Consider the following 25491-nt stretch of genomic DNA (forward strand, 5'->3'; position numbering starts at 1 on the left):
CCAGCACCAGTATATCCATCCTAATGTTGCCAGCTCCAGTATAACCTAATGTGCCCAGCAACAGTATAACCTAATGTGGCCAGCTCCAGTATAACCTAATGTGGCCAGCTCCAGTATAACCTAATGTGGCCAGCACCAGTATAACCTAATGTGGCCAGCTCCAGTATAACCTAATGTAGCCAGCACCAGCATAACCTAATGTGGCCAGCTCTAGTATAACCTAATATGGCCAGCACCAATATAACAATCCTAATGTGGCGTTCACTAGTATAACCATCCTAATGTGGCCTTCACCAGTATAACCTAATGTGGCCAGCACCAGTATAACGATCCCAATGTGGCCTTCACCAGTATAACCTAATGTGGCCAGCACCAGTATAACCTAATATTTCCAGGTCCAGTATAACCTAATGTGGCCAGCACCAGTATAACCTAATGTGCCCTTACCAGTATAACCTAATGTGGCCAGCCCCAGTATAACCTAATGTGGCCAGCACCAGTATAACCTAATGTGGCCAGCACCAGTATAACCCAATGTGGCCAGCTCCAGTATATCCTAATGTGGCCAGTACCAGTATAACCTAATGTGGCCAGCACCAGTATAACCTAATATGGCCAGCTCCAGTATAACCTAATGTGGCCAGCACCAGTATAACCCAATGTGGCCAGCACCAGTATAACGTAATGTGCCCTTAACCAGTATAACCTAATGTGGCCAGCCCCAGTATAACCATCCTAATGTGGCCAGCCCCAGTATAACCTAATGTGGCCAGCACCAGTATAACCTAATGTGGCCAGCACCAGTATAACCCAATGTGGCCAGCTCCAGTATATCCTAATGTGGCCAGTACCAGTATAACCTAATGTGGCCAGCACCAGTATAACCTAATATGGCCAGCTCCAGTATAACCTAATGTGGCCAGCACCAGTATAACCCAATGTGGCCAGCACCAGTATAACGTAATGTGCCCTTAACCAGTATAACCTAATGTGGCCAGCCCCAGTATAACCTAATGTGGCCAGCACCAGTATAACCTAATGTGGCCTGCACCAGTATAACCTAATGTGGCCAGCACCAGTATATCCATCCTAATGTGGCTAGCACCAGTATAACCTAATGTGGCCATCTCCAGTATAACCTAATGTTCCTAGCACCAGTATAACCTAATGTGGCCAGCACCAGAATAACGTAATGTGGCCAGCTCCAGTATAACCATCCTAATGTGGCCATATAAAGTATAACCATCCTAATGTGGCCTTCACCAGTATAACCTAATGTGGCCAGAACCAGTATAACCTAATGTGGCCAGCTCCAGTATAACCATCCTAATGTGGCCATATAGAGTATAACCATCCTAATGTGGCCTTCACCAGTATAACCTAATGTGGCCAGCACCAGTATAACCTAATGTGGCCAGCACCAGTATAACCTAATGTGGCCAGCACCAGTATAACCATCCTAATGTGGCCTTCACCAGTATAACCATCCTAATGTGGCCAGCTCCAGTATAACCATCCTAATGTGGCCTTCAGTATAACCTAATGAGGCCAGCACCAGTATAACCTAATGTGGCCAGCACCAGTATAACCTAATGTGGCCAGCACTAGTATAACATAATGTGGCCAGTACCAGTATATCCATCCTAATGTGGCCAGCACCAGTATAACCCAATGAGGCCAGCACCAGTATAACCATCCTAATGTTGCCAGCTCCAGTATAACCTAATGTGTCCAGCAACAGTATAACCTAATGTGGCCAGCTCCAGTATAACCTAATGTGGCCAGCTACAGTATAACCTAATGTGGCCAGCACCAGTATAACCTAATGTGGCCAGCACCAGTATAATATAATGTGGCAAGCTCCAGTATAACCATCCTAATGTGGCCTTCACCAGTATAACCATCCTAATGTGGCCTTCACCAGTATAACCTAATGTGGCCAGCACCAGTATAACCATCCTAATGTGGCCTTCACCAGTATAACCTAATGTGGCCAGCACCAGTATAACCTAATGTGGCCAGCACCAGTATAACCAAATGTGGCCAGCTCCAGTATAACAATATGGTCAGCACCAGTATAACCTAATGTGGCCAGCTCCAGTATAACGTAATGTGGCCTTCACCAGTATAACCTAATGTAGCCAGCACCAGTAAAACCATCCTAATGTGGCTTTCACCAGTATAACCTAATGTGGCCAGCACAAGTATAACCTAATATTGCCAGCACCAGTATACCTAATGTGGCCAGCACCAGTATAACCCAATGTGGCCAGCACCAGTATAACCTAATGTGGCCAGCACCAGTATAACCCAATGTGGCCAGCACCAGTATAACCTAATGTGGCCAGCACCAGTATAACCCAATGTGGCCAGCACCAGTATAACCTAATGTGTCCAGCACCAGTATAACCTAATGTGGCTTTCACCAGTATAACCTAATGTGGCCAGCACAAGTATAACCTAATATGGCCAGCACCAGTATAACCTAATGTGGCCAGCCCCAGTATAACCATCCTAATGTAGCCAGTACCAGTATAACCTAAAGTGGCCAGCACCAGTATAACCTAATGTGGCCAGCACCAGTATAACCATCCTAATGTGGCCAGCACCAGTATATCCATCCTAATGTGGCCTGCACCAGTATACCCTAATGTGGCCAGCACCAGTATAACCTAATGTGGCCTGCACCAGTATAACCTAATGTGGCCAGCACCAGTATAACCATCCTAATGTGGCCAGCACCAGTATATCCATCCTAATGTGGCCAGCACCAGTATATCCATCCTAATGTGGCCAGCACCAGTATAACCTAATGTGGCCTGCACAGTATAACCTAATGTGGCCAGCACCAGTATAACCATCCTAATGTGGCCAGCACCAGTATATCCATCCTAATGTGGCCAGCACCAGTATATCCATCCTAATGTGGCCAGCACCAGTATAACCTAATATGGCCAGGTCCAGTATAACCTAATGTGGCCAGCACCAGTATAATCTAATGTGCCCTTGACCAGTATAACCTAATGTGGCCAGCACCAGTATAACCTAATGTGTCCTTAACCAGTATAACCTAATGTGGCCAACCCCAGTATAACCTAATATGGCCAGCTCCAGTATAACCTAATATGGCCAGCTCCAGTATAACCTAATGTGGCCAGCACCAGTATAACCCAATGTGGCCAGCACCAGTATAACCTAATATGGCCAGCTCCAGTATAACCTAATGTGGCCAGCACCAGTATAACCCAATGTGGCCAGCACCAGTATAACCTAATGTGCCCTTAACCAGTATAACCTAATGTGCCCTTAACCAGTATAACCTAATGTGGCCAGCCCCAGTATAACCATCCTAATGTGGACAGTACCAGTATAACCTAATGTGGCCAGCACCAGTATAACCTAATGTGGCCAGCACCAGTATAACCTAATGTGGCCAGCACCAGTATAACCTAATGTGGCCAGCACCAGTATAACCATCCTAATGTGGACAGTAGTAGTATAACCTAATGTGGCCTGCACCAGTATAACCTAATGTGGCCAGCACCAGTATATCCATCCTAATGTGGCTAGCACCAGTATAACCTAATGTGGCCATCTCCAGTATAACCTAATGTTCCTAGCACCAGTATAACCTAATGTGGCCAGCTCCAGTATAACCTAATGTTCCTAGCACCAGTATAACCTAATGTGGCCATCTCCAGTATAACCTAATGTTCCTAGCACCAGTATAACCTAATATGGCCAGCACCAGAATAACGTAATGTGGCCAGCTCCAGTATAACCATCCTAATGTGGCCATATAAAGTATAACCATCCTAATGTGGCCTTCACCAGTATAACCTAATGTGGCCAGAACCAGTATAACCTAATGTGGCCAGCTCCAGTATAACCATCCTAATGTGGTCATATAAAGTATAACCATCCTAATGTGGCCTTCACCAGTATAACCTAATGTGGCCAGCACCAGTATATCCATCCTAATGTGGTTAGCACCAGTATAACCTAATGTTGCCAGCACCAGTATAACCATCCTAATGTGGCCAGCACCAGTATAACCATCCTAATGTGGCCAGCACCAGTATAACCTAACGTAGCCTTCACCAGTATAACCTAATGTGACCAGCACCAGTATAACCTAATGTGGCCAGCCCCAGTATAACCATCCTAATGTGGCCAGTACCAGTATAACTTAACGTGGCCAGCACCAGTATAACCTAATGTGGCCAGCACCAGTATAACCTAATGTGGCCAGCACCAGTATACCCATCCTAATGTGGCCAGCACCAGTATAACCTAATGTGGCCAGCACCAGTATAATCCAATGTGGCCAGCACAAGTATATCCATCCTAATGTGGCCAGCACCAGTATAACCATCCTAACGTGGCCAGTACCAGTATAACCTAATGTGGCCAGCACCAGAATAACCTAATGTGGCCAGCACAAGTATATCCATCCTAATGTGGCCAGCACCAGTATAACCTAATGTGGCCAGCATCAGAATAACATAATGTGGCCAGCACCAGTATAGCCATACTAATGTGGCCAGCACCAGTATAGCCATACTAATGTGGCCAGCACCAGTATAGCCATACTAATGTGGCCAGCACCAGTATAGCCATACTAATGTGGCCAGCACCAGTATAACCCAATGAGGCCAGCACCAGTATATCCATCCTAATGTTGCCAGCTCCAGTATAACCTAATGTGCCCAGCAACAGTATAACCTAATGTGGCCAGCTCCAGTATAACCTAATGTGGCCAGCTCCAGTATAACCTAATGTGGCCAGCACCAGTATAACCTAATGTGGCCAGCTCCAGTATAACCTAATGTAGCCAGCACCAGCATAACCTAATGTGGCCAGCTCTAGTATAACCTAATACGGCCAGCACCAGTATAACAATCCTAATGTGGCCTTCACTAGTATAACCATCCTAATGTGGCCTTCACCAGTATAACCTAATGTGGCCAGCACCAGTATAACGATCCCAATGTGGCCTTCACCAGTATAACCTAATGTGGCCAGCACCAGTATAACCTAATATTTCCAGGTCCAGTATAACCTAATGTGGCCAGCACCAGTATAACCTAATGTGCCCTTGACCAGTATAACCTAATGTGGCCAGCCCCAGTATAACCTAATGTGGCCAGCACCAGTATAACCTAATGTGGCCAGCACCAGTATAACCCAATGTGGCCAGCTCCAGTATATCCTAATGTGGCCAGTACCAGTATAACCTAATGTGGCCAGCACCAGTATAACCTAATATGGCCAGCTCCAGTATAACCTAATGTGGCCAGCACCAGTATAACCCAATGTGGCCAGCACCAGTATAACGTAATGTGCCCTTAACCAGTATAACCTAATGTGGCCAGCCCCAGTATAACCATCCTAATGTGGCCAGCCCCAGTATAACCTAATGTGGCCAGCACCAGTATAACCTAATGTGGCCAGCACCAGTATAACCCAATGTGGCCAGCTCCAGTATATCCTAATGTGGCCAGTACCAGTATAACCTAATGTGGCCAGCACCAGTATAACCTAATATGGCCAGCTCCAGTATAACCTAATGTGGCCAGCACCAGTATAACCCAATGTGGCCAGCACCAGTATAACGTAATGTGCCCTTAACCAGTATAACCTAATGTGGCCAGCCCCAGTATAACCTAATGTGGCCAGCACCAGTATAACCTAATGTGGCCTGCACCAGTATAACCTAATGTGGCCAGCACCAGTATATCCATCCTAATGTGGCTAGCACCAGTATAACCTAATGTGGCCATCTCCAGTATAACCTAATGTTCCTAGCACCAGTATAACCTAATATGGCCAGCACCAGAATAACGTAATGTGGCCAGCTCCAGTATAACCATCCTAATGTGGCCATATAAAGTATAACCATCCTAATGTGGCCTTCACCAGTATAACCTAATGTGGCCAGAACCAGTATAACCTAATGTGGCCAGCTCCAGTATAACCATCCTAATGTGGCCATATAGAGTATAACCATCCTAATGTGGCCTTCACCAGTATAACCTAATGTGGCCAGCACCAGTATAACCTAATGTGGCCAGCACCAGTATAACTTAATGTGGCCAGCACCAGTATAACCATCCTAATGTGGCCTTCACCAGTATAACCATCCTAATGTGGCCAGCTCCAGTATAACCATCCTAATGTGGCCTTCAGTATAACCTAATGAGGCCAGCACCAGTATAACCTAATGTGGCCAGCACCAGTATAACCTAATGTGGCCAGCACTAGTATAACATAATGTGGCCAGTACCAGTATATCCATCCTAATGTGGCCAGCACCAGTATAACCCAATGAGGCCAGCACCAGTATAACCATCCTAATGTTGCCAGCTCCAGTATAACCTAATGTGTCCAGCAACAGTATAACCTAATGTGGCCAGCTCCAGTATAACCTAATGTGGCCAGCTACAGTATAACCTAATGTGGCCAGCACCAGTATAACCTAATGTGGCCAGCACCAGTATAATATAATGTGGCAAGCTCCAGTATAACCATCCTAATGTGGCCTTCACCAGTATAACCATCCTAATGTGGCCTTCACCAGTATAACCTAATGTGGCCAGCACCAGTATAACCATCCTAATGTGGCCTTCACCAGTATAACCTAATGTGGCCAGCACCAGTATAACCTAATATGGCCAGCTCCAGTATAACCTAATGTGGCCAGCACCAGTATAACCCAATGTGGCCAGCACCAGTATAACTATGTGCCCTTGACCAGTATAACCTAATGTGGCCTGCACCAGTATAACCTAATGTGGCCAGCCCCAGTATAACCATCCTAATGTGGCCAGCTCCAGTATAACCATCCTAATGTGGCCAGTACCAGTATAACCTAATGTGGCCAGCACCAGTATAACCTAATGTGGCCTGCACCAGTATAACCTAATGTGGCCTGCACCAGTAAAACCTAATGTGGCCAGCCCCAGTATAACCATCCTAATGTGGCTAGTACCAGTATAACCTGATGTGGCCAGCTCCAGTATAACCTAATGTTGCCAGCACCAGTACAACCTAATGTGGCCAGCACCAGTATAACGTAATGTGGCCAGCTCCAGTATAACCATCCTAATGTGGCCATATAAAGTATAACCATCCTAATGTGGCCTTCACCAGTATAACCTAATGTGGCCAACACCATTATAACCTAATGTGGCCAGCACCAGTATAATCTAATGTTGCCAGCACCAGTATAACCCAATGTGGCCAGCACCAGTATAACCATCCTTATGTGGCCAGCACCAGTATAACCTAATGTGGCCTTCACCAGTATAACCTAATGTGGCCAGCCCAAGTATAACCATCCTAATGTGGCCAGTACCAGTATACCCTAATGTGGCCAGCACCAGTATAACCTAATGTGGCCAGCACCAGTATAACCATCCTAATGTGGCCTTCACCAGTATAATCTAATGTGGCCATCACCAGTATAACCATCCTAATGTGGCCTTCACCAGTATAATCTACTGTGGCCAGCACCAGTATAATCTACTGTGGCCAGCACCAGTATAACCTAATGTGGCCAACACCAGTATAACCATCCTAATGTGGCCTTCACCAGTATAATCTAATGTGGCCAGCACCAATATAACCTAATGTGGTAAGCACCAATATAACCTAATGTGGCCAGCACCAGTATATCCATCCTAATGTGGCCAGCACCAGTATAACCATCCTAATGTGGCCAGCACAAGTATAACCTAATGTGGCCAGCACCATTATAACCTAATGTGGCCAGCTCCAGTATAACCTAATGTGGCCAGCACCAGTATAACCTAATGTGACCAGCACCAGTATAACCTAATGTGACCAGCACCAGTATAACCTAATGTGGCCAGCACCAGTATAACCTAATGTGACCAGCACCAGTATAACCTAATGTGGCCAGCACCAGTATAACCTAATGTGACCAGCACCAGTATAACCTAATGTGACCAGCACCAGTATAACCTAATGTGGCCAGCTCCGGTATAACCTAATGTGGCCAGCACCAGTATAACCTAATGTGGCCAACTCCAGTATAACCTAATGTGGCCAGCACCAGTATAACCATCCTAATGTGGCCTTCACCAGTATAACGTAATGTGGCCAACACCAGTATAACCATCCTAATGTGGCCTTCACCAGTATAACCTAATGTGGCCAGCACCAGTATAACCTAATGTGGCCAGCACCAGTATATCAATCCTAATGTGGCCAGCACCAGTATAACCTAATGTGGCCAGCTCCAGTATAACCTAATGTGGCCAGCACCAGTATAACCTAATGTTGCCAGCACCAGTATAACCTGATGTGGCCAGCTCCAGTATAACAATGTGGCCAGCACCAGTATAACCTAATGTGGCCAGCACCAGTATAACCCAATGTGGCCAGCTCCAGTATATCCTAATGTGGCCAGTACCAGTATAACCTAATGTGGCCAGCACCAGTATAACCTAATATGGCCAGCTCCAGTATAACCTAATGTGGCCAGCACCAGTATAACCCAATGTGGCCAGCACCAGTATAACGTAATGTGCCCTTAACCAGTATAACCTAATGTGGCCAGCCCCAGTATAACCTAATGTGGCCAGCACCAGTATAACCTAATGTGGCCTGCACCAGTATAACCTAATGTGGCCAGCACCAGTATATCCATCCTAATGTGGCTAGCACCAGTATAACCTAATGTGGCCATCTCCAGTATAACCTAATGTTCCTACCACCAGTATAACCTAATATGGCCAGCACCAGAATAACGTAATGTGGCCAGCTCCAGTATAACCATCCTAATGTGGCCATATAAAGTATAACCATCCTAATGTGGCCTTCACCAGTATAACCTAATGTGGCCAGAACCAGTATAACCTAATGTGGCCAGCTCCAGTATAACCATCCTAATGTGGCCATAGAGTATAACCATCCTAATGTGGCCTTCACCAGTATAACCTAATGTGGCCAGCACCAGTATAACCTAATGTGGCCAGCACCAGTATAACTTAATGTGGCCAGCACCAGTATAACCATCCTAATGTGGCCTTCACCAGTATAACCATCCTAATGTGGCCAGCTCCAGTATAACCATCCTAATGTGGCCTTCAGTATAACCTAATGAGGCCAGCACCAGTATAACCTAATGTGGCCAGCACCAGTATAACCTAATGTGGCCAGCACTAGTATAACATAATGTGGCCAGTACCAGTATATCCATCCTAATGTGGCCAGCACCAGTATAACCCAATGAGGCCAGCACCAGTATAACCATCCTAATGTTGCCAGCTCCAGTATAACCTAATGTGTCCAGCAACAGTATAACCTAATGTGGCCAGCTCCAGTATAACCTAATGTGGCCAGCTACAGTATAACCTAATGTGGCCAGCACCAGTATAACCTAATGTGGCCAGCACCAGTATAATATAATGTGGCAAGCTCCAGTATAACCATCCTAATGTGGCCTTCACCAGTATAACCATCCTAATGTGGCCTTCACCAGTATAACCTAATGTGGCCAGCACCAGTATAACCATCCTAATGTGGCCTTCACCAGTATAACCTAATGTGGCCAGCACCAGTATAACCTAATATGGCCAGCTCCAGTATAACCTAATGTGGCCAGCACCAGTATAACCCAATGTGGCCAGCACCAGTATAACTATGTGCCCTTGACCAGTATAACCTAATGTGGCCTGCACCAGTATAACCTAATGTGGCCAGCCCAGTATAACCATCCTAATGTGGCCAGCCCCAGTATAACCATCCTAATGTGGCCAGTACCAGTATAACCTAATGTGGCCAGCACCAGTATAACCTAATGTGGCCTGCACCAGTATAACCTAATGTGGCCTGCACCAGTAAAACCTAATGTGGCCAGCCCCAGTATAACCATCCTAATGTGGCTAGTACCAGTATAACCTGATGTGGCCAGCTCCAGTATAACCTAATGTTGCCAGCACCAGTACAACCTAATGTGGCCAGCACCAGTATAACGTAATGTGGCCAGCTCCAGTATAACCATCCTAATGTGGCCATATAAAGTATAACCATCCTAATGTGGCCTTCACCAGTATAACCTAATGTGGCCAACACCATTATAACCTAATGTGGCCAGCACCAGTATAACCTAATGTTGCCAGCACCAGTATAACCCAATGTGGCCAGCACCAGTATAACCATCCTTATGTGGCCAGCACCAGTATAACCTAATGTGGCCTTCACCAGTATAACCTAATGTGGCCAGCCCAAGTATAACCATCCTAATGTGGCCAGTACCAGTATACCCTAATGTGGCCAGCACCAGTATAACCTAATGTGGCCAGCACCAGTATAACCATCCTAATGTGGCCTTCACCAGTATAATCTAATGTGGCCATCACCAGTATAACCATCCTAATGTGGCCTTCACCAGTATAATCTACTGTGGCCAGCACCAGTATAATCTACTGTGGCCAGCACCAGTATAACCTAATGTGGCCAACACCAGTATAACCATCCTAATGTGGCCTTCACCAGTATAATCTAATGTGGCCAGCACCAATATAACCTAATGTGGTAAGCACCAATATAACCTAATGTGGCCAGCACCAGTATATCCATCCTAATGTGGCCAGCACCAGTATAACCATCCTAATGTGGCCAGCACAAGTATAACCTAATGTGGCCAGCACCATTATAACCTAATGTGGCCAGCTCCAGTATAACCTAATGTGGCCAGCACCAGTATAACCTAATGTGACCAGCACCAGTATAACCTAATGTGACCAGCACCAGTATAACCTAATGTGGCCAGCACCAGTATAACCTAATGTGACCAGCACCAGTATAACCTAATGTGGCCAGCACCAGTATAACCTAATGTGACCAGCACCAGTATAACCTAATGTGGCCAGCTCCGGTATAACCTAATGTGGCCAGCACCAGTATAACCTAATGTGGCCAACTCCAGTATAACCTAATGTGGCCAGCACCAGTATAACCATCCTAATGTGGCCTTCACCAGTATAACGTAATGTGGCCAACACCAGTATAACCATCCTAATGTGGCCTTCACCAGTATAACCTAATGTGGCCAGCACCAGTATAACCTAATGTGGCCAGCACCAGTATATCAATCCTAATGTGGCCAGCACCAGTATAACCTAATGTGGCCAGCTCCAGTATAACCTAATGTGGCCAGCACCAGTATAACCTAATGTTGCCAGCACCAGTATAACCTGATGTGGCCAGCTCCAGTATAACAATGTGGCCAGCACCAGTATAACCTAATGTGGCCAGCTCCAGGTTAACCTAATGTGGCCAGCACCAGTATAACCTAATGTGGCCAGCACCAGTATAACCTAATGTGGCCAGCACCAGTATAACCTAATGTGGCCAGCACCAGTATAACCTAATGTGGCCAGCACCAGTATAACCTAATGTGGCCAGCACCAGTATAACCTAATGTTGCCAGCACCAGTATAACCTGATGTGGCCAGCTCCAGTATAACAATGTGGCGAGCACCAGTATAACCTAATGTGGCCAGCTCCAGGTTAACCTAATGTGGCCAGCACCAGTATAACCTAATGTGGCCAGCACCAGTATAACCATCCTAATGTGGCCAGCACCAGTATAACCTAATGTGGCCAGCTCCAGGTTAACCTAATGTGGCCAGCACCAGTATAACCTAATGTGGCCAGCACCAGTATAACCTAATATGGCCAGCTCCAGTATAACCTAATGTGGCCAGCATCAGTATAACCTAATGTGGCCAGCTCCAGTATAACCTAATGTGGCCAGCTCCAGTATAACCTAATGTTGCCAGCACCAGTATAACCTAATGTTGCCAGCACCAGTATAACCTAATGTGGCCAGCATCAGTATAACCTAATGTGGCCAGCATCAGTATAACCTAATATGGCCAGCACCAGTATAACCTAATGTGGCCAGCACCAGTATAACCTAATGTGGCCAGCTCCAGTATAACCTAATGTGCCCAGCACCAGTATAACCTAATGTGGCCAGCACCAGTATAACCTAATGTGGCCAGCACCAGTATAACCTAATATGGCCAGCACCAGTATAACCTAATGTGGCCAGCTCCAGGTTAACCTAATGTGGCCAGCACCAGTATAACCTAATGTGGCCAGCACCAGTATAACCTAATGTGGCCAGCTCCAGGTTAACCTAATGTGGCCAGCTCCAGTATAACCTAATGTGGCCAGCACCAGTATAACCTAATATGGCCAGCTCCAGTATAACCTAATGTGGCCAGCTCCAGTATAACCTAATGTTGCCAGCACCAGTATAACCTGATGTGGCCAGCTCCAGTATAACAATGTGGCCAGCACCAGTATAACCTAATGTGGCCAGCTCCAGGTTAACCTAATGTGGCCAGCACCAGTATAACCTAATTTGGCCAGCACCAGTATAACCTAATATGGCCAGCACCAGTATAACCTAATGTGCCCTTGACCAGTATAACCTCATGTGGCCAGCTCCAGTATAACCTAATGTGGCCAGCACCAGTATAACCTAATGTGCCCTTGACCAGTATAACCTCATGTGGCCAGCACCAGTATAACCTAATGTGGCCAGCACCAGTATAACCTAATGTGGCCAGCACCAGTATAACCTAATGTGGCCAGCACCAGTATAACCTAATGTGGCCAGCTCCAGTATAACCTAATGTGCCCAGCACCAGTATAACCTAATGTGGCCAGCTCCAGTATAACCTAATGTGGCCTGCTCCAGTATAACCTAATGTGGCCAGCACCAGTACAATCCAATGTGGCCAGTACCAGTATAACCTAATGTGTCCAGCACCAGTATAACCTAATGTGGCCAGCACCAGTATAACCTAATGTGGCCAGCACCAGTATAACCTAATGTGGCCAGCACCAGTATAACCTAATGTGGCCAGCACCAGTATAACCTAATGTGGCCAGCTCCAGTATAACCTAATGTGGCCTGCTCCAGTATAACCTAATGTGGTCAGCACCAGTATAACCTAATGTGGCCAGCTCCAGTATAACCTAATGTGTCCAGCACCAGTATAACCTAATGTGGTCAGCACCAGTATAACCTAATGTGGCCAGCACCAGTATAACCTAATGTGGCCAGCACCAGTATAACCTAATGTGGCCAGCACCAGTATAACCTAATGTGGCCAGCACCAGTATAACCATCCTAATGTGGCCAGCACCAGTATAACCTAATGTGGCCAGCACCAGTATAACCTAATGGTGCCAGCACCAGTATAACCTAATGTGTCCTTCACCAGTATAACCTAATGTGGCCAGCACCAGTATAACCTAATGTGGCCAGCACCAGTATAACCTAATGTGGCCAGCACCAGTATAACTTAATGTGTCCTTCACCAATATAACCTAATGTGGCCAGCACCAGTATAACCTAATGTGGCCAGTACGAGTATAACCATCCTAATGTGGCCAGCACCAGTATAACCATCCTAATGTGGCCAGCACCAGTATAACCCTCCTAATGTGGCCAGCACCAGTATAACCTAATGTGGCCAGCACCAGTATAACCATCCTAATGTGGCCAGCACCAGTATAACCTAATGTGTCCAGTACCAGTATAACCTAATGTGGCCAGCACCAGTATAACCTAATGTGGCCAGCACCAGTATAATCCAATGTGGCCAGCACGAGTATAACCTAATGTGGCCAGCACCAGTATAACCTAATGTGGCCAGCACCAGTATAATCCAATGTGGCCAGCACGAGTATAACCTAATGTGGCCAGCACCAGTATAACCTAATGTGGCCAGCTCCAGTATAACCTAATGTTGCCAGCACCAGTATAACCATCCTAATGTGGCCAGCACCAGTATAACCATCCTAATGTGGCCAGCACCAGTATAACCATCCTAATGTGGCCAGCACCAGTATAACCTAACCTAACCAGCACCAGTATAACCTAATGTGACCAGCTCCAGTATAACCTAATGTTGCCAGCACCAGTATAACCATCCTAATGTGGCCAGCACCAGTATAACCATCCTAATGTGGCCAGCACCAGTATAACCATCCTAATGTGGCCAGCACCAGTATAACCATCCTAATGTGTCCAGCACCAGTATAACCTAATGTGGCCAGCACCAGTATAACCATCCTAATGTGTCCAGCACCAGTATAACCATCCTAATGTGGCCAGCACCAGTATAACCATCCTAATGTGGCCAGCACCAGTATAACCATCCTAATGTGTCCAGCACCAGTATAACCTAATGTGGCCAGCACCAGTATAACCATCCTAATGTGTCCAGCACCAGTATAACCATCCTTATGTGGCCTGCACCAGTATAACCATCCTTATGTATCCTGCACCAGTATAACCATCCTAATGTGTCCAGCACCAGTATAACCATCCTTATGTGGCCAGCACCAGTATAACCATCCTAATGTGTCCAGCACCAGTATAACCATCCTTATGTGGCCTGAACCAGTATAACCATCCTAATGTGGCCAGCACCAGTATAACCATCCTAATGTGGCCAGCACCAGTATAACCATCCTAATGTGGCCAGCACCAGTATAAGCATCCTAATGTTGCCAGCACCAGTATAACCATCCTAATGTGGCCAGCACCAGTATAACCATCCTAATGTGGCCAGCACCAGTATAACCATCCTTATGTGTCCAGCACCAGTATAACCATCCTTATGTGTCCAGCACCAGTATAACCATCCTTATGTGTCCAGCACCAGTATAACCATCCTTATGTGTCCAGCACCAGTATAACCATCCTTATGTGGCCAGCACCAGTATAACCATCCTAATGTGGCCAGCACCAGTATAACCATCCTAATGTGGCCAGCACCAGTATAACCATCCTAATGTGGCCAGCACCAGTATAAGCATCCTAATGTGGCCAGCACCAGTATAACCATCCTAATGTGGCCAGCACCAGTATAACCATCCTAATGTGGCCAGCACCAGTATAACCATCCTAATGTGGCCAGCACCAGTATAACCATCCTAATGTGGCCAGCACCAGTATAACCATCCTAATGTGGCCAGCACCAGTATAACCATCCTAATGTGGCCAGCACCAGTATAACCATCCTAATGTGGCCAGCACCAGTATAACCATCCTAACACTTTCGCTGTGAGATAATGTTATTGTCGTCATAAAATCAACACCAGTTTGTGGGAGGACAACACTGCCATCCACAATTAAAATATTTAAAACAAAAATCCATATACTGTACTGTATTGTCCGGTTATTATGGGACTGGTTTTAAAATGTGCGCCAATGTCTTCCAGTTGTCTCTATACCCCCACGTGCCATCATTATACCGCTGCATTGTGGCCTCAAACTCAGCAGGTGGGTGGCAACCCACCCAACCCGACCCTCGAGTCTAAACAGTGCCCGTTTTGGTTGTTTTACCTCGGGTATTTTTTGTTACTGCCTTTATAAACATGAAACAACACAAAAACGAAAGATGGAGTGTAAAAAATAATGTCGGGAATGAATAACGACAATAAACAATGAGGTAAAGCTGATTTTCTCCCCACATGACGGTGTACTTTATCTTATTTTATTGGTAATGTTGTTCTTCTGTTTGACTTAATATGCATATAGCCCTTTAAAAATCTAATAAAATCAGCAGACTTCTAGATGTTACTACTGCTCGGCTTAGACTCGGTTACAAGTATCTTTGGGAATTCTCATTATCTGCTGATGTAGACCTGACCAAATGTAAACTGTGTCAACAAAATTATTCGCACACCCTCCGTCACTATGTGATGGAGTGCGAAAAAATATGTGAATTCAGAGACAATTCTATAACCAATGTTCCAACGATATGTAAATATTTCATTCAAAATGATTTGCTACCAGAAATTTTAGCGAAATATCCCAGTTTGCTAACTGTAGGTAGTAACTAAGTGATTGTAACCTATCCACCGCTGCCCACTGGATGGGGGGCGATATGCAAGACAAACATATCAATTGTGACACTAGCTCTCCACATATGTCAGTTGCTTAATTTAGAAACTGTTCTTGTGGTCGATCTCGAACCCATTGATGATGTGATGACTTATACTGAATTTTGTAACTAGCTCATCAAGATTGTAACTTTCTTAGCTGAATGAATTGTGGGGTTCAGTCCCCGAGGCCATTATGTGCCTCTGTAACCCTTTCCTCTACCGCCCACAACATGGGGATGGGGTGCATAATAAATGAACTAAACTAACTATCCCTTTAAAGCATTCTAGTGCAAACATTTTGATACAAAAATGAACGACGTAGCAAGAAAACCGAGATGAGAAAACTGTAAAGAGAATAAACACTGGAGTGGGGTTGTCTGGTGACCCTGCGGTGCGCTGCGGGTGGCCGGGTAAAGTGCTAATGTGGCCAGCTTCAGTGAACTACCCAGGTGGGTAGTTCATATACATATATCTACATATCTCCATAACATATCACATTATACTATGTGTAATCCCTCACTGTAAAATAATATGCACCCTCTTTAATACAAGTACTGTACAGTGGAACCTCGATTAACGAATTTAAACCGTTCCAGAACTGAGCTCATTGTGTGAAATGCTCGTCTTTCAAAACAAATTTCCCCCATTTAAAATATTGGAAATAAAGATAATCCATTCCACTACCGAAAACATCAATATGATATTTGATTTTTTAAATAATGGAGCAGCCTACCTGACATACACTGAACGATCCTTCATGACATTTGTCCCTTTTTTCAATTTTTTTTTTTTTTTTTTTTTTTTTTTTTTTAAGAAACATGGAGCAGCCTACCTGACATACAGTGGACAAACCTTTTGACATTTGTTCTTTTATTCGAATGTTTTCATTTTGTTTTGTTTATACAAACAAAAAATAAATGCTTTGCAACATCACAGCAGTCACCCCTTTCCATCTCAGCATCATTAGCATCTTTAAAAAAAAAAAATAATTTATTTGAATCGTTGGAGGCGTCCGAGAATGTGCGAGAAGCAGCGGGAACGCACCATGTGGTTTTCTCCTTATTCAAACGAGCGCTTGCCAATTGAGACAAATTGTCGGCGATCGGCACGCTCGTTATTCAAAATGCTCGTAAATTGAGGTGCTCGTCACTCGAGGTTCCACTGTACTGTATAAAGGTAAACATTAATGTAAATCATGATGTAACAAACCAATAAACGCCAGGAACACGTCCTAATGTATCTTGTTTATAACCTCAATCAATAAACACCAGGAACACGTCCTAATGTAACTTGTTTATAACTTATGCCAATAAACGCCAGGAACATGTCCTAATGTATGTTGTTTATAACTTATGCCAATAAATGCCAGGAACATGTCCCAATGTATGTTGTTTATAACTTATGCCAATAAACGTCAGGAACATGTCCTAATGTATGTTGTTTATAACTTATGCCAATAAACGTCAGGAACATGTCCCAATGTATGTTGTTTATAACTTATGCCAATAAACGTCAGGAACACATCCTAATGTATCTGGTTTACTTTATTCAAATCTCAACCCGTAAGATCAAACTGTTTCAAACATTAATCTAGGCGGTGGAAACTAACTTACCTCTAATCTATATTAAGCATTACTTCTTGAATATTGAACTAACATTAAAACATATAAGAACCTTATATGTATTCTTAAAAACCTTGTATGTACACCTGTAAAATTATTTTTTGAATATAAATACAATAAATCAATTCAATTCCAAACTCATTAAAATATTTCTAAGAAATTGACATAAATTATATTTATGCAATCAAAAGAACAAGTAGATTTTACTCCCAAGATCTTGGGATTGAGGAGGCGGAACACACGAAAACTAGCATTATCATTATGGTATTACTGTCTTGGTTTAGGCACGTGGGCACGTACTGGAACCATAGGCCATTCAGCGGCATGCTTACCCGACACAGGATAACGTTTCGTAATTTAACCTTCATATGACTCCAATCACTCACTATCTGTGACTGCCTCCTGTGCTCCAAATGCATTTTTTTCACTGTACGTTTGTAAACAAAATTTACATGTGCTGAGCCGAGTTAATTCATGGTTAAGGACCACATACACTACAGCTGTTGGTCAACTTTTCCTCAGGGTTTGATCTATCAGTAGCTTGGCGCTCTAGCAAACCTTACATCTCTATACACATAGCCACACACATGCCCACTCCACCTCGGGAGGTATAGATACACACACACAAATATTTGTGGTAATTACGCAGTTCATAATTACCACAAAATAGGTACAAGGACACACTCGCAGTTCTAGTGGTTCATGCTTTTGACGACACAGGGATAAATGTTTGCCAAGACTCCACTACAAATGGTTTTTCTATCCCTACATATGGTGCCATGATACACATTGCAGTACAGTTAAATTACCACAAAAAGCTAATTCTTCAGACCTCGGAAACGTCAGTAGTTTCAAAGCGTTATATGATAAAGAATGCTGGGAAGACGTGTCACCACGAGTTTACCTCTCATCGGGTAACTACACTTAGAAAATTACACTTATGCAATAACACAATACTAGATGCGAGGATGAACAAGCAACACAGATAACCATATACAACATCTGTAAATGCAAATGATTTGAAGAAATACATATCAGGAAATATAATAGGGATCGTCAACAAATGGAATGCACCGAAAGAAGTTGTGGAAGCCACCTCCATCCACAACTGTAAGGCCAGATTTGACAAAGAACTCAAACACCAGAATACAGGTAGTTGAATTATAACAACAGGTACAATAGGCAAGATGTATTAAACCTAATGTATCCAAATAGAGTATATATAACCATGTGCATACAATACCATAAATGGTATTGCATGCTGACAACAGCCTGTCAGTCCAACAGGCTGTTGCTTGGAGCAGTCCCACACATCCACTACAACCCAGTCAGATATAACAGGGCATAACTTATATCACAACAATCAATATTGAATCAAAATCCATGTAGAAACAGACCAATGGATGAAGATGACAGCCAATGACAAGTCTTAGAAGTGTCATATAACAGGGTATAACAACTTATTGATAGATAATACCTCAAGTGCCACAACAACAATGTCACTAATGCCGTATCAACAAACATTCATCTAACTCTCGGGTTACCTCACCTTTCAGTTACCGTTTGATCATTACGAGGATCAATTCCCAGTGGCCTGGTCTCTGGCCAAACCTCCTGGTTGGTGGTCAGGTCAACCAGGCTGTTCAACGTGGCTGCTCTCAGCCTGACATATAAATCACAGCCTGGTTGATCAGGCATCCTTTGAAGGTGTATATAAAGTTCTCTTCTGAACATTGAGAGCCCAGCCAATTATGCCCCTTAAGTGTAGAGGGAGTGTTGAAAAGTTGTGGCCACTGATGTTGGTAAGCGCTTGTTCTCGTTCTCTCTCTCTCTCTCTCTCTCGCCCTCCCTCTCTCTCTCTCTCTCTCTCTCTCTCTCTCTCGCCCTCTCTCTCTCGCCCTCTCTCTCGCCCTCTCTCTCGCCCTCTCTCTCTCGCCCTCTCTCTCTCTCTCTCTCGCCCTCTCTCTTTCTCTCTCTCGCCCTCTCTCTTTCTCTCGCCCTCTCTCTCTCTCTCTCTCTCTCGCCCTCTCTCTCTCTCTCTCTCTCTCTCTCTCTCTCTCTCTCTCTCTCTCTCTCGCCCTCTCTCTCTCGCCCTCTCTCTCTCTCTCTCTCTCTCTCTCTCGTTCTCTCTCTCATTCTCTCTCTCTCGTTCTCTCTCCCCCCCCTCACTCTCTTTCTCCCTTGCTCTCTCTCTCCCTCACTTTCTCTCCCCCCACCCCCCCTCTCTCCCCCCCCTCACTCTCTCTCTCAGCATTCCTAGTGCAACACTGCTTTTCAAAGGGTTTATTTTGCACATTGTGCCATGCATTCTGGTCTCATATGAGGTTATTTTCATGTGACAATATGAGGTTATTTTCATGTGACAAATGTTTTCCCAAGTGTAAATTATTTATCCCTTCCATCTGTGCTCCAAGGAATATATATACAGCTGTGCAGTGAATATATATACATACAGAATATATATACATACAGAATATATATACAGCGCAGTGCAGTGGTTAAACATTTTAAGAGGTTCCAATTATTTAGATGTATTATTGAGTGGATTCAAGCAATAAAGGATCTTTGCATGCTCTCCAGGTCAGCAATTTGTCCAGTTTTGAATGGTATGTTATTGTGCAACAGTATTCCATCATAGAAAGCACTAGTGCTTTGAAAAGAATAATTGCTATGGTATTTCTTGTTTGAAAGATTCTTGTTATTCAACATGTCAGTTTTCTTGCAGTTGTGCCGGCTACTTTATTGTGCTCTTTAAACGTAAGGTCTTGCGACACGAGTACACCCATGTCTTTTATATTGCTATCTCATTCTACAGTGTGATTTGAATTTTATATATATGGCTTCTATTTTTATATTATTTTTCCTATAGTGCAGGAGCTGGAACTTGTCTTCATTAAACCATATTATTTTCTGTGACTGACTGAAAGACCTGATTTACATCAGACTGTAAATTTGCTGTGTTCTCTATGTTGCCAACTCATAAAAATCCTAGTGTTATCTGCAAAGGATGATATGGTACTATTGTTCGTATCCTTGTCTATGTCCGATATGAGAAAGAGTATTGGAACAAGCACAGTACCCTGGGGGCTGAACTTTTCATGGTGGATGATCCAGACTTACTGTGTTGATTGTTACACACTGGTTCTGCTCATTAGGACATTAAAGATCCATCTACTTTGCCAGTACTGTATGGTAATTCCTTTTGAGCAAACTTTGTGTGCAATAACACCACACACACACTTCTTGGAAGCCTTCAGAACATCAGTGTACATGTATATTATATCAGCGTCTTGTCTTTCATGACCGTTAAGGGTGTATCATAGTGGTCTAGACATTGTTCTCTTGCCAAAACAGCCCACAGAACAATTTCTGCGACCACTATCCTCTAGGAATAAGACATCGGGCTTATTCCTAGAGGACAGAACACTAAGCCTGTCTCCTATCCACTCTCAGTCTCCTATTCAATGCTACAACAAGCGCCCTTCAACTCACAAAAACATGCAATTCACCCACCACAAAATGACTGTGTTGCTAGTGGGGAAGGCAAGGTACAGTGAAGATGCCCAGTGCCAGGTGGCAGTGGTGGCAGCCCGGTCTCTAACTTGGTACAATGAAGATTCCTAGTTCCAGCTGGCATTGTACAATAATGATGATCAGTGCCATGGGGTAGGATGACACACTTAGTGCATGAAAGCAAAACCAAAAAATATTTAAAACTAAAAATATGTCTAGTTCCACCAGACAGGACACTACCCCCCCCAATTTTAAGCCCAATCTAAGTCATTAGTGTGAGGATTCTGGATACAAAACAGATCTCCAGTGCCATTCGGAGGGATGCAACACACACACATTCCGAGACAGATTCGCAGCAAACTTCCCCGTGCCGTCACCAGCCAACACTGCTCAATGCACCTAAAGCACACACACCAGTTGCTCACAATATAATAAATAAACCACACATGGACGAGTGTGCCCACACTCTCTTGATATGCCTCATTAAATTTCAAAACTTAGATATAAAAGTATCTGCGAATTTGTCTCAGTGAGCTAATCTTGAATGCAATTTATTTACAAAGATTATATCCGTGTTCTGAGAGCATTAGCAGCTGATGACAAAAGTTCCTTACACACAGTGAAAGAAAAGTTTCTTCTATGTAAGATCTTGTGGCACATTGCACTATATACAGATAAATCTCGAATATATTGAAAACATTATCAAAACTTAAATTGAGCAAAAGCAGGCAATTTTCATGGCTGTATTAGAGTTTCTTGCAGTTTACCGTGTCTGTTCCACTCCTAGTTGGGGTCGTTCCACCCCCTAGCTGGGATTGTTCCACTCCCTAGTTGGGGTCATTCCACCCCCGTAGTTGGGATTGTTCCACCCCCTAGTTGGGGTCATTCCACCCCCCTAGTTGGGATTGTTCCACTCCCTAGTTGGGGTCATTCCACCCCCTAGTTGGGATTGTTCCACTCCCTAGTTGGGGTCATTCCACCCCCTAGTTGGGGTCATTCCACCCCCTAGTTGGGGTCATTCCACCCCCCTAGTTGGGATTGTTCCACTCCCTAGTTGGGGTCATTCCACCCCCTAGTTGGGATTGTTCCACTCCCTAGTTGGGGTCATTCCACACCCTAGCTGGGATTGTTCCACTCCCTAGTTGGGGTCATTCCACCCCCTAGTTGGGATTGTTCCACTCCCTAGTTGGGGTCATTCCACCCCCTAGTTGGGATTGTTCCACTCCCTAGTTGGGGTCATTCCACCCCCTAGTTGGGGTCATTCCACCCCCTAGTTGGGATTGTTCCACCCCCTAGTTGGGGTCATTCCACCCCCTAGTTGGGATTGTTCCACTCCCTAGTTGGGGTCATTCCACACCCTAGCTGGGATTGTTCCACCCCCTAGTTGGGGTCATTCCACACCCTAGCTGGGATTGTTCCACTCCCTAGTTAGGGTCATTCCACCCCCTAGTTGGGATTGTTCCACTCCCTAGTTGGGGTCATTCCACACCCTAGCTGGGATTGTTCCACTCCCTAGTTGGGGTCATTCCACACCCTAGCTGGGATTGTTCCACCCCCTAGTTGGGGTCATTCCACCCCCCTAGTTGGGGTTGTTCCACTCCCTAGTTGGGGTCATTCCACCCCCTAGCTGGGATTGTTCCACCCCCTAGTTGGGGTCATTCCACCCCCTAGCTGGGATTGTTCCACCCCCTAGCTGGGATTGTTCCACCCCCTAGCTGGGATTGTTCCACCCCCCTAGCTGGGATTGTTCCACCCCCTAGCTGGGATTATTCCACCCCTAGCTGGGATTGTTCCACCCCCCTAACTGGGATTGTTCCACCCCCCTAGCTGGGATTGTTCCACCCCCTAGCTGGGATTATTCCACCCCCCTAGCTGGGATTGTTCCACCCCCCTAGCTGGGATTGTTCCACCCCCTAGTTGGGGTCATTCCACCCCCCTAGCTGGGATTGTTCCACCCCCCTAGCTGGGATTGTTCCACCCCCTAGCTGGGATTGTTCCACCCCCTAGCTGGGATTGTTCCACCCCCTAGCTGGGATTGTTCCACCCCCCTAGTTGGGGTCATTCCACCCCCTAGCTGGGATTGTTCCACCCCCTAGCTGGGATTGTTCCACTCCCTAGTTGGGGTCATTTCACCCCCCTAGTTGGGGTCATTCCACCCCCTAGCTGGGATTGTTCCACCCCCCTAGTTGGGGTCGTTCCACCCCCTAGCTGGGATTGTTCCACCCCCCTAGTTGGGGTCATTCCACCCCCTAGCTGGGATTGTTCCACCCCCTAGCTGGGATTGTTCCACTCCCCTAGTTGGGGTCATTTCACCCCCCTAGCTGGGATTGTTCCACCCCCTAGCTGGGATTGTTCCACCCCCTAGCTGGGATTGTTCCACCCCCCTAGTTGGGGTCATTCCACCCCCTAGCTGGGATTGTTCCACCCCCTAGCTGGGATTGTTCCACTCCCCTAGTTGGGGTCATTCCACCCCCTAGCTGGGATTGTTCCACCCCCCTAGTTGGGGTCGTTCCACCCCCTAGCTGGGATTGTTCCACCCCCCTAGTTGGGGTCATTCCACCCCCTAGCTGGGATTGTTCCAACCCCTAGCTGGGATTGTTCCACTCCCTAGTTGGGGGTCATTCCACCCCCCCCCCCCGCAGGCTGGTCTTACAAGACATACTAAGACACATGAGCCAAGACTGCACCACTAGCAACATGCCGTCCAGCTGACCAGTCACGTGTTGTCCACAGTGATGCAGCCTTCAAGAGTCTAACTCTAGGGTCTTCAGAAGTGCATAAAACAGTGAATAACAGTTATCACAGTGCATAAAACTTTTGAAACACTGTAATATAGTTAAAGTCAGCTGTTAAGTTTGATAAATGTTGTACATCACAGCCTTACTGAATAGATATAAAGTCTTTCCGAATCATTTTTCTATTTATTAATACAGTACAATGTACCGTTCATTTTGGTTTAAAAATAGTTTTGAAGGTGTTTTGAAGTGGCCCTTAGGGAAGGTCAGTGACAGACTGATAACAATATTTGTGTTCTCTTGGTGAATATCCACCTTATTAAGGTGTGATAATGCACTTAATGCAGCCATAGAGCACCACATCACAATATGAGGCCTAGTGTGCCATATTGCCTTTCTAGATGACTCATACATCATCACAGTGTTAAGCAAGGGTCAAGCACAAGCCATTAAGTCATTAAAATTAATCTATGCTTGCTTTTAATCTAATATTATTTTGCTTTTTCCCTTAGACAAGTCATGAAGCTGCACTTTGCAAAATATTTTGCAGAAATGTATTTTTTCATTTTGAATAATACATTTTATTTTCAAAAAACTGTGATATTAACACTAGATCTTAAGACAATTTAACTGCATATTATCTACCTGTGAGATGTCTTGGCCAGCAGCCCTAACACCTAAGAATGGACAACACCCGGTAAGTGCTTGCCAATTCCAATTGTCTGTAGTAATCCTAATGAATTCACATTCAAGTGTTTTTCCTTTTAACTTGAATAAAAATTTGGACTACCTGCCAAAAATTATGCCAAACAAAAATCCAAATAAATTCAAGTTGCAGTTGTTGCCCTCCTAACGTGAATACAAATTTGGATAACAGTGCCGAGATTTCTGCTAAACAAAAACCTGAATAAAATGAAAAATTTTAATTTTCAGACATTCCCAGCGAATAGTTGCCTAACTTGAATGTTGGGTGGGCCCTATATAATAGGGAGCGTCAAGCACAAATAGTATATACCAATTACCAGGTGCAGATAAACAGCAAGAACCAGCTTTTGCTCAATTTTTCGTTACAGTAATTTGGCGAGACACTCAATTCAGGCAATTCTCAAGAGGGAACGGGCACTCTCATCCGTGTAAATTTCAAGGGTAAGACTCACCGACTGGTTGGAGAGTGTCGACGCTCCCTCGGGCGCAACCTCACCCAGCAGGTGAGACGGGTACATGCTCCCACCGATGCCACCCCGATTACCGCCACCATCTTCCCCACTGACTTCCGAGCTGCTGTCACGCCCCTGGAGAAGATACATCATCACCTTAATTCTCTCACCAAGGATCTCTCACCGAGGATACAATGTGAATATGATCTTGTTTTGCAGTATAGTACTCTATGTGAATATGTTTTGCTTTTTGAGAATGCAGCACAGTATGTGGCTAAACTTTGATCTAATACTAGTAAATCATCAATGATGTCAGACTCAGCACTATAGAATAGTACCACTGACATCAACTTAACACTGGTACAGTACATTACAACCCTAAAATTGAAACTTTCTTTTCATCAGTCACTTTCCGTCAATAGCACATATACCTAATTTACTTGAGGGCCACCATCTATCTAGTAGCCTTCCAATGGACAGGAAGTCAGCAGTTTGTCAAAGGCTCCCCACATTTTCCTG

At 44.9% G+C, this 25491-nt stretch overlaps 1 protein-coding gene across 18 annotated transcripts in view; it reads right to left on the minus strand.

Moving 5' to 3' along the window:
• The window catches only part of LOC123764887 (protein tramtrack, beta isoform), an 89266-nt gene that overhangs the window by 53534 nt on the left and 10241 nt on the right, over positions 1–25491 (minus strand). For all 18 annotated transcript variants that reach the window (XR_011230999.1, XR_011231005.1, XR_011231000.1 and 15 more), the window contains exon 4: positions 24973–25107. Coding sequence is in view for 9 of the 18 variants with exons in the window: in XM_069338704.1 (XP_069194805.1) it covers positions 24973–25107 (135 nt within the window). In the remaining 9 variants the exon portion in view is untranslated. The remainder of the gene's footprint in view (positions 1–24972; positions 25108–25491) is intronic.

Source organism: Procambarus clarkii, chromosome 5 (genome assembly GCF_040958095.1).
Source record: "Procambarus clarkii isolate CNS0578487 chromosome 5, FALCON_Pclarkii_2.0, whole genome shotgun sequence".
Lineage (NCBI taxonomy): Eukaryota > Metazoa > Arthropoda > Malacostraca > Decapoda > Cambaridae > Procambarus > Procambarus clarkii.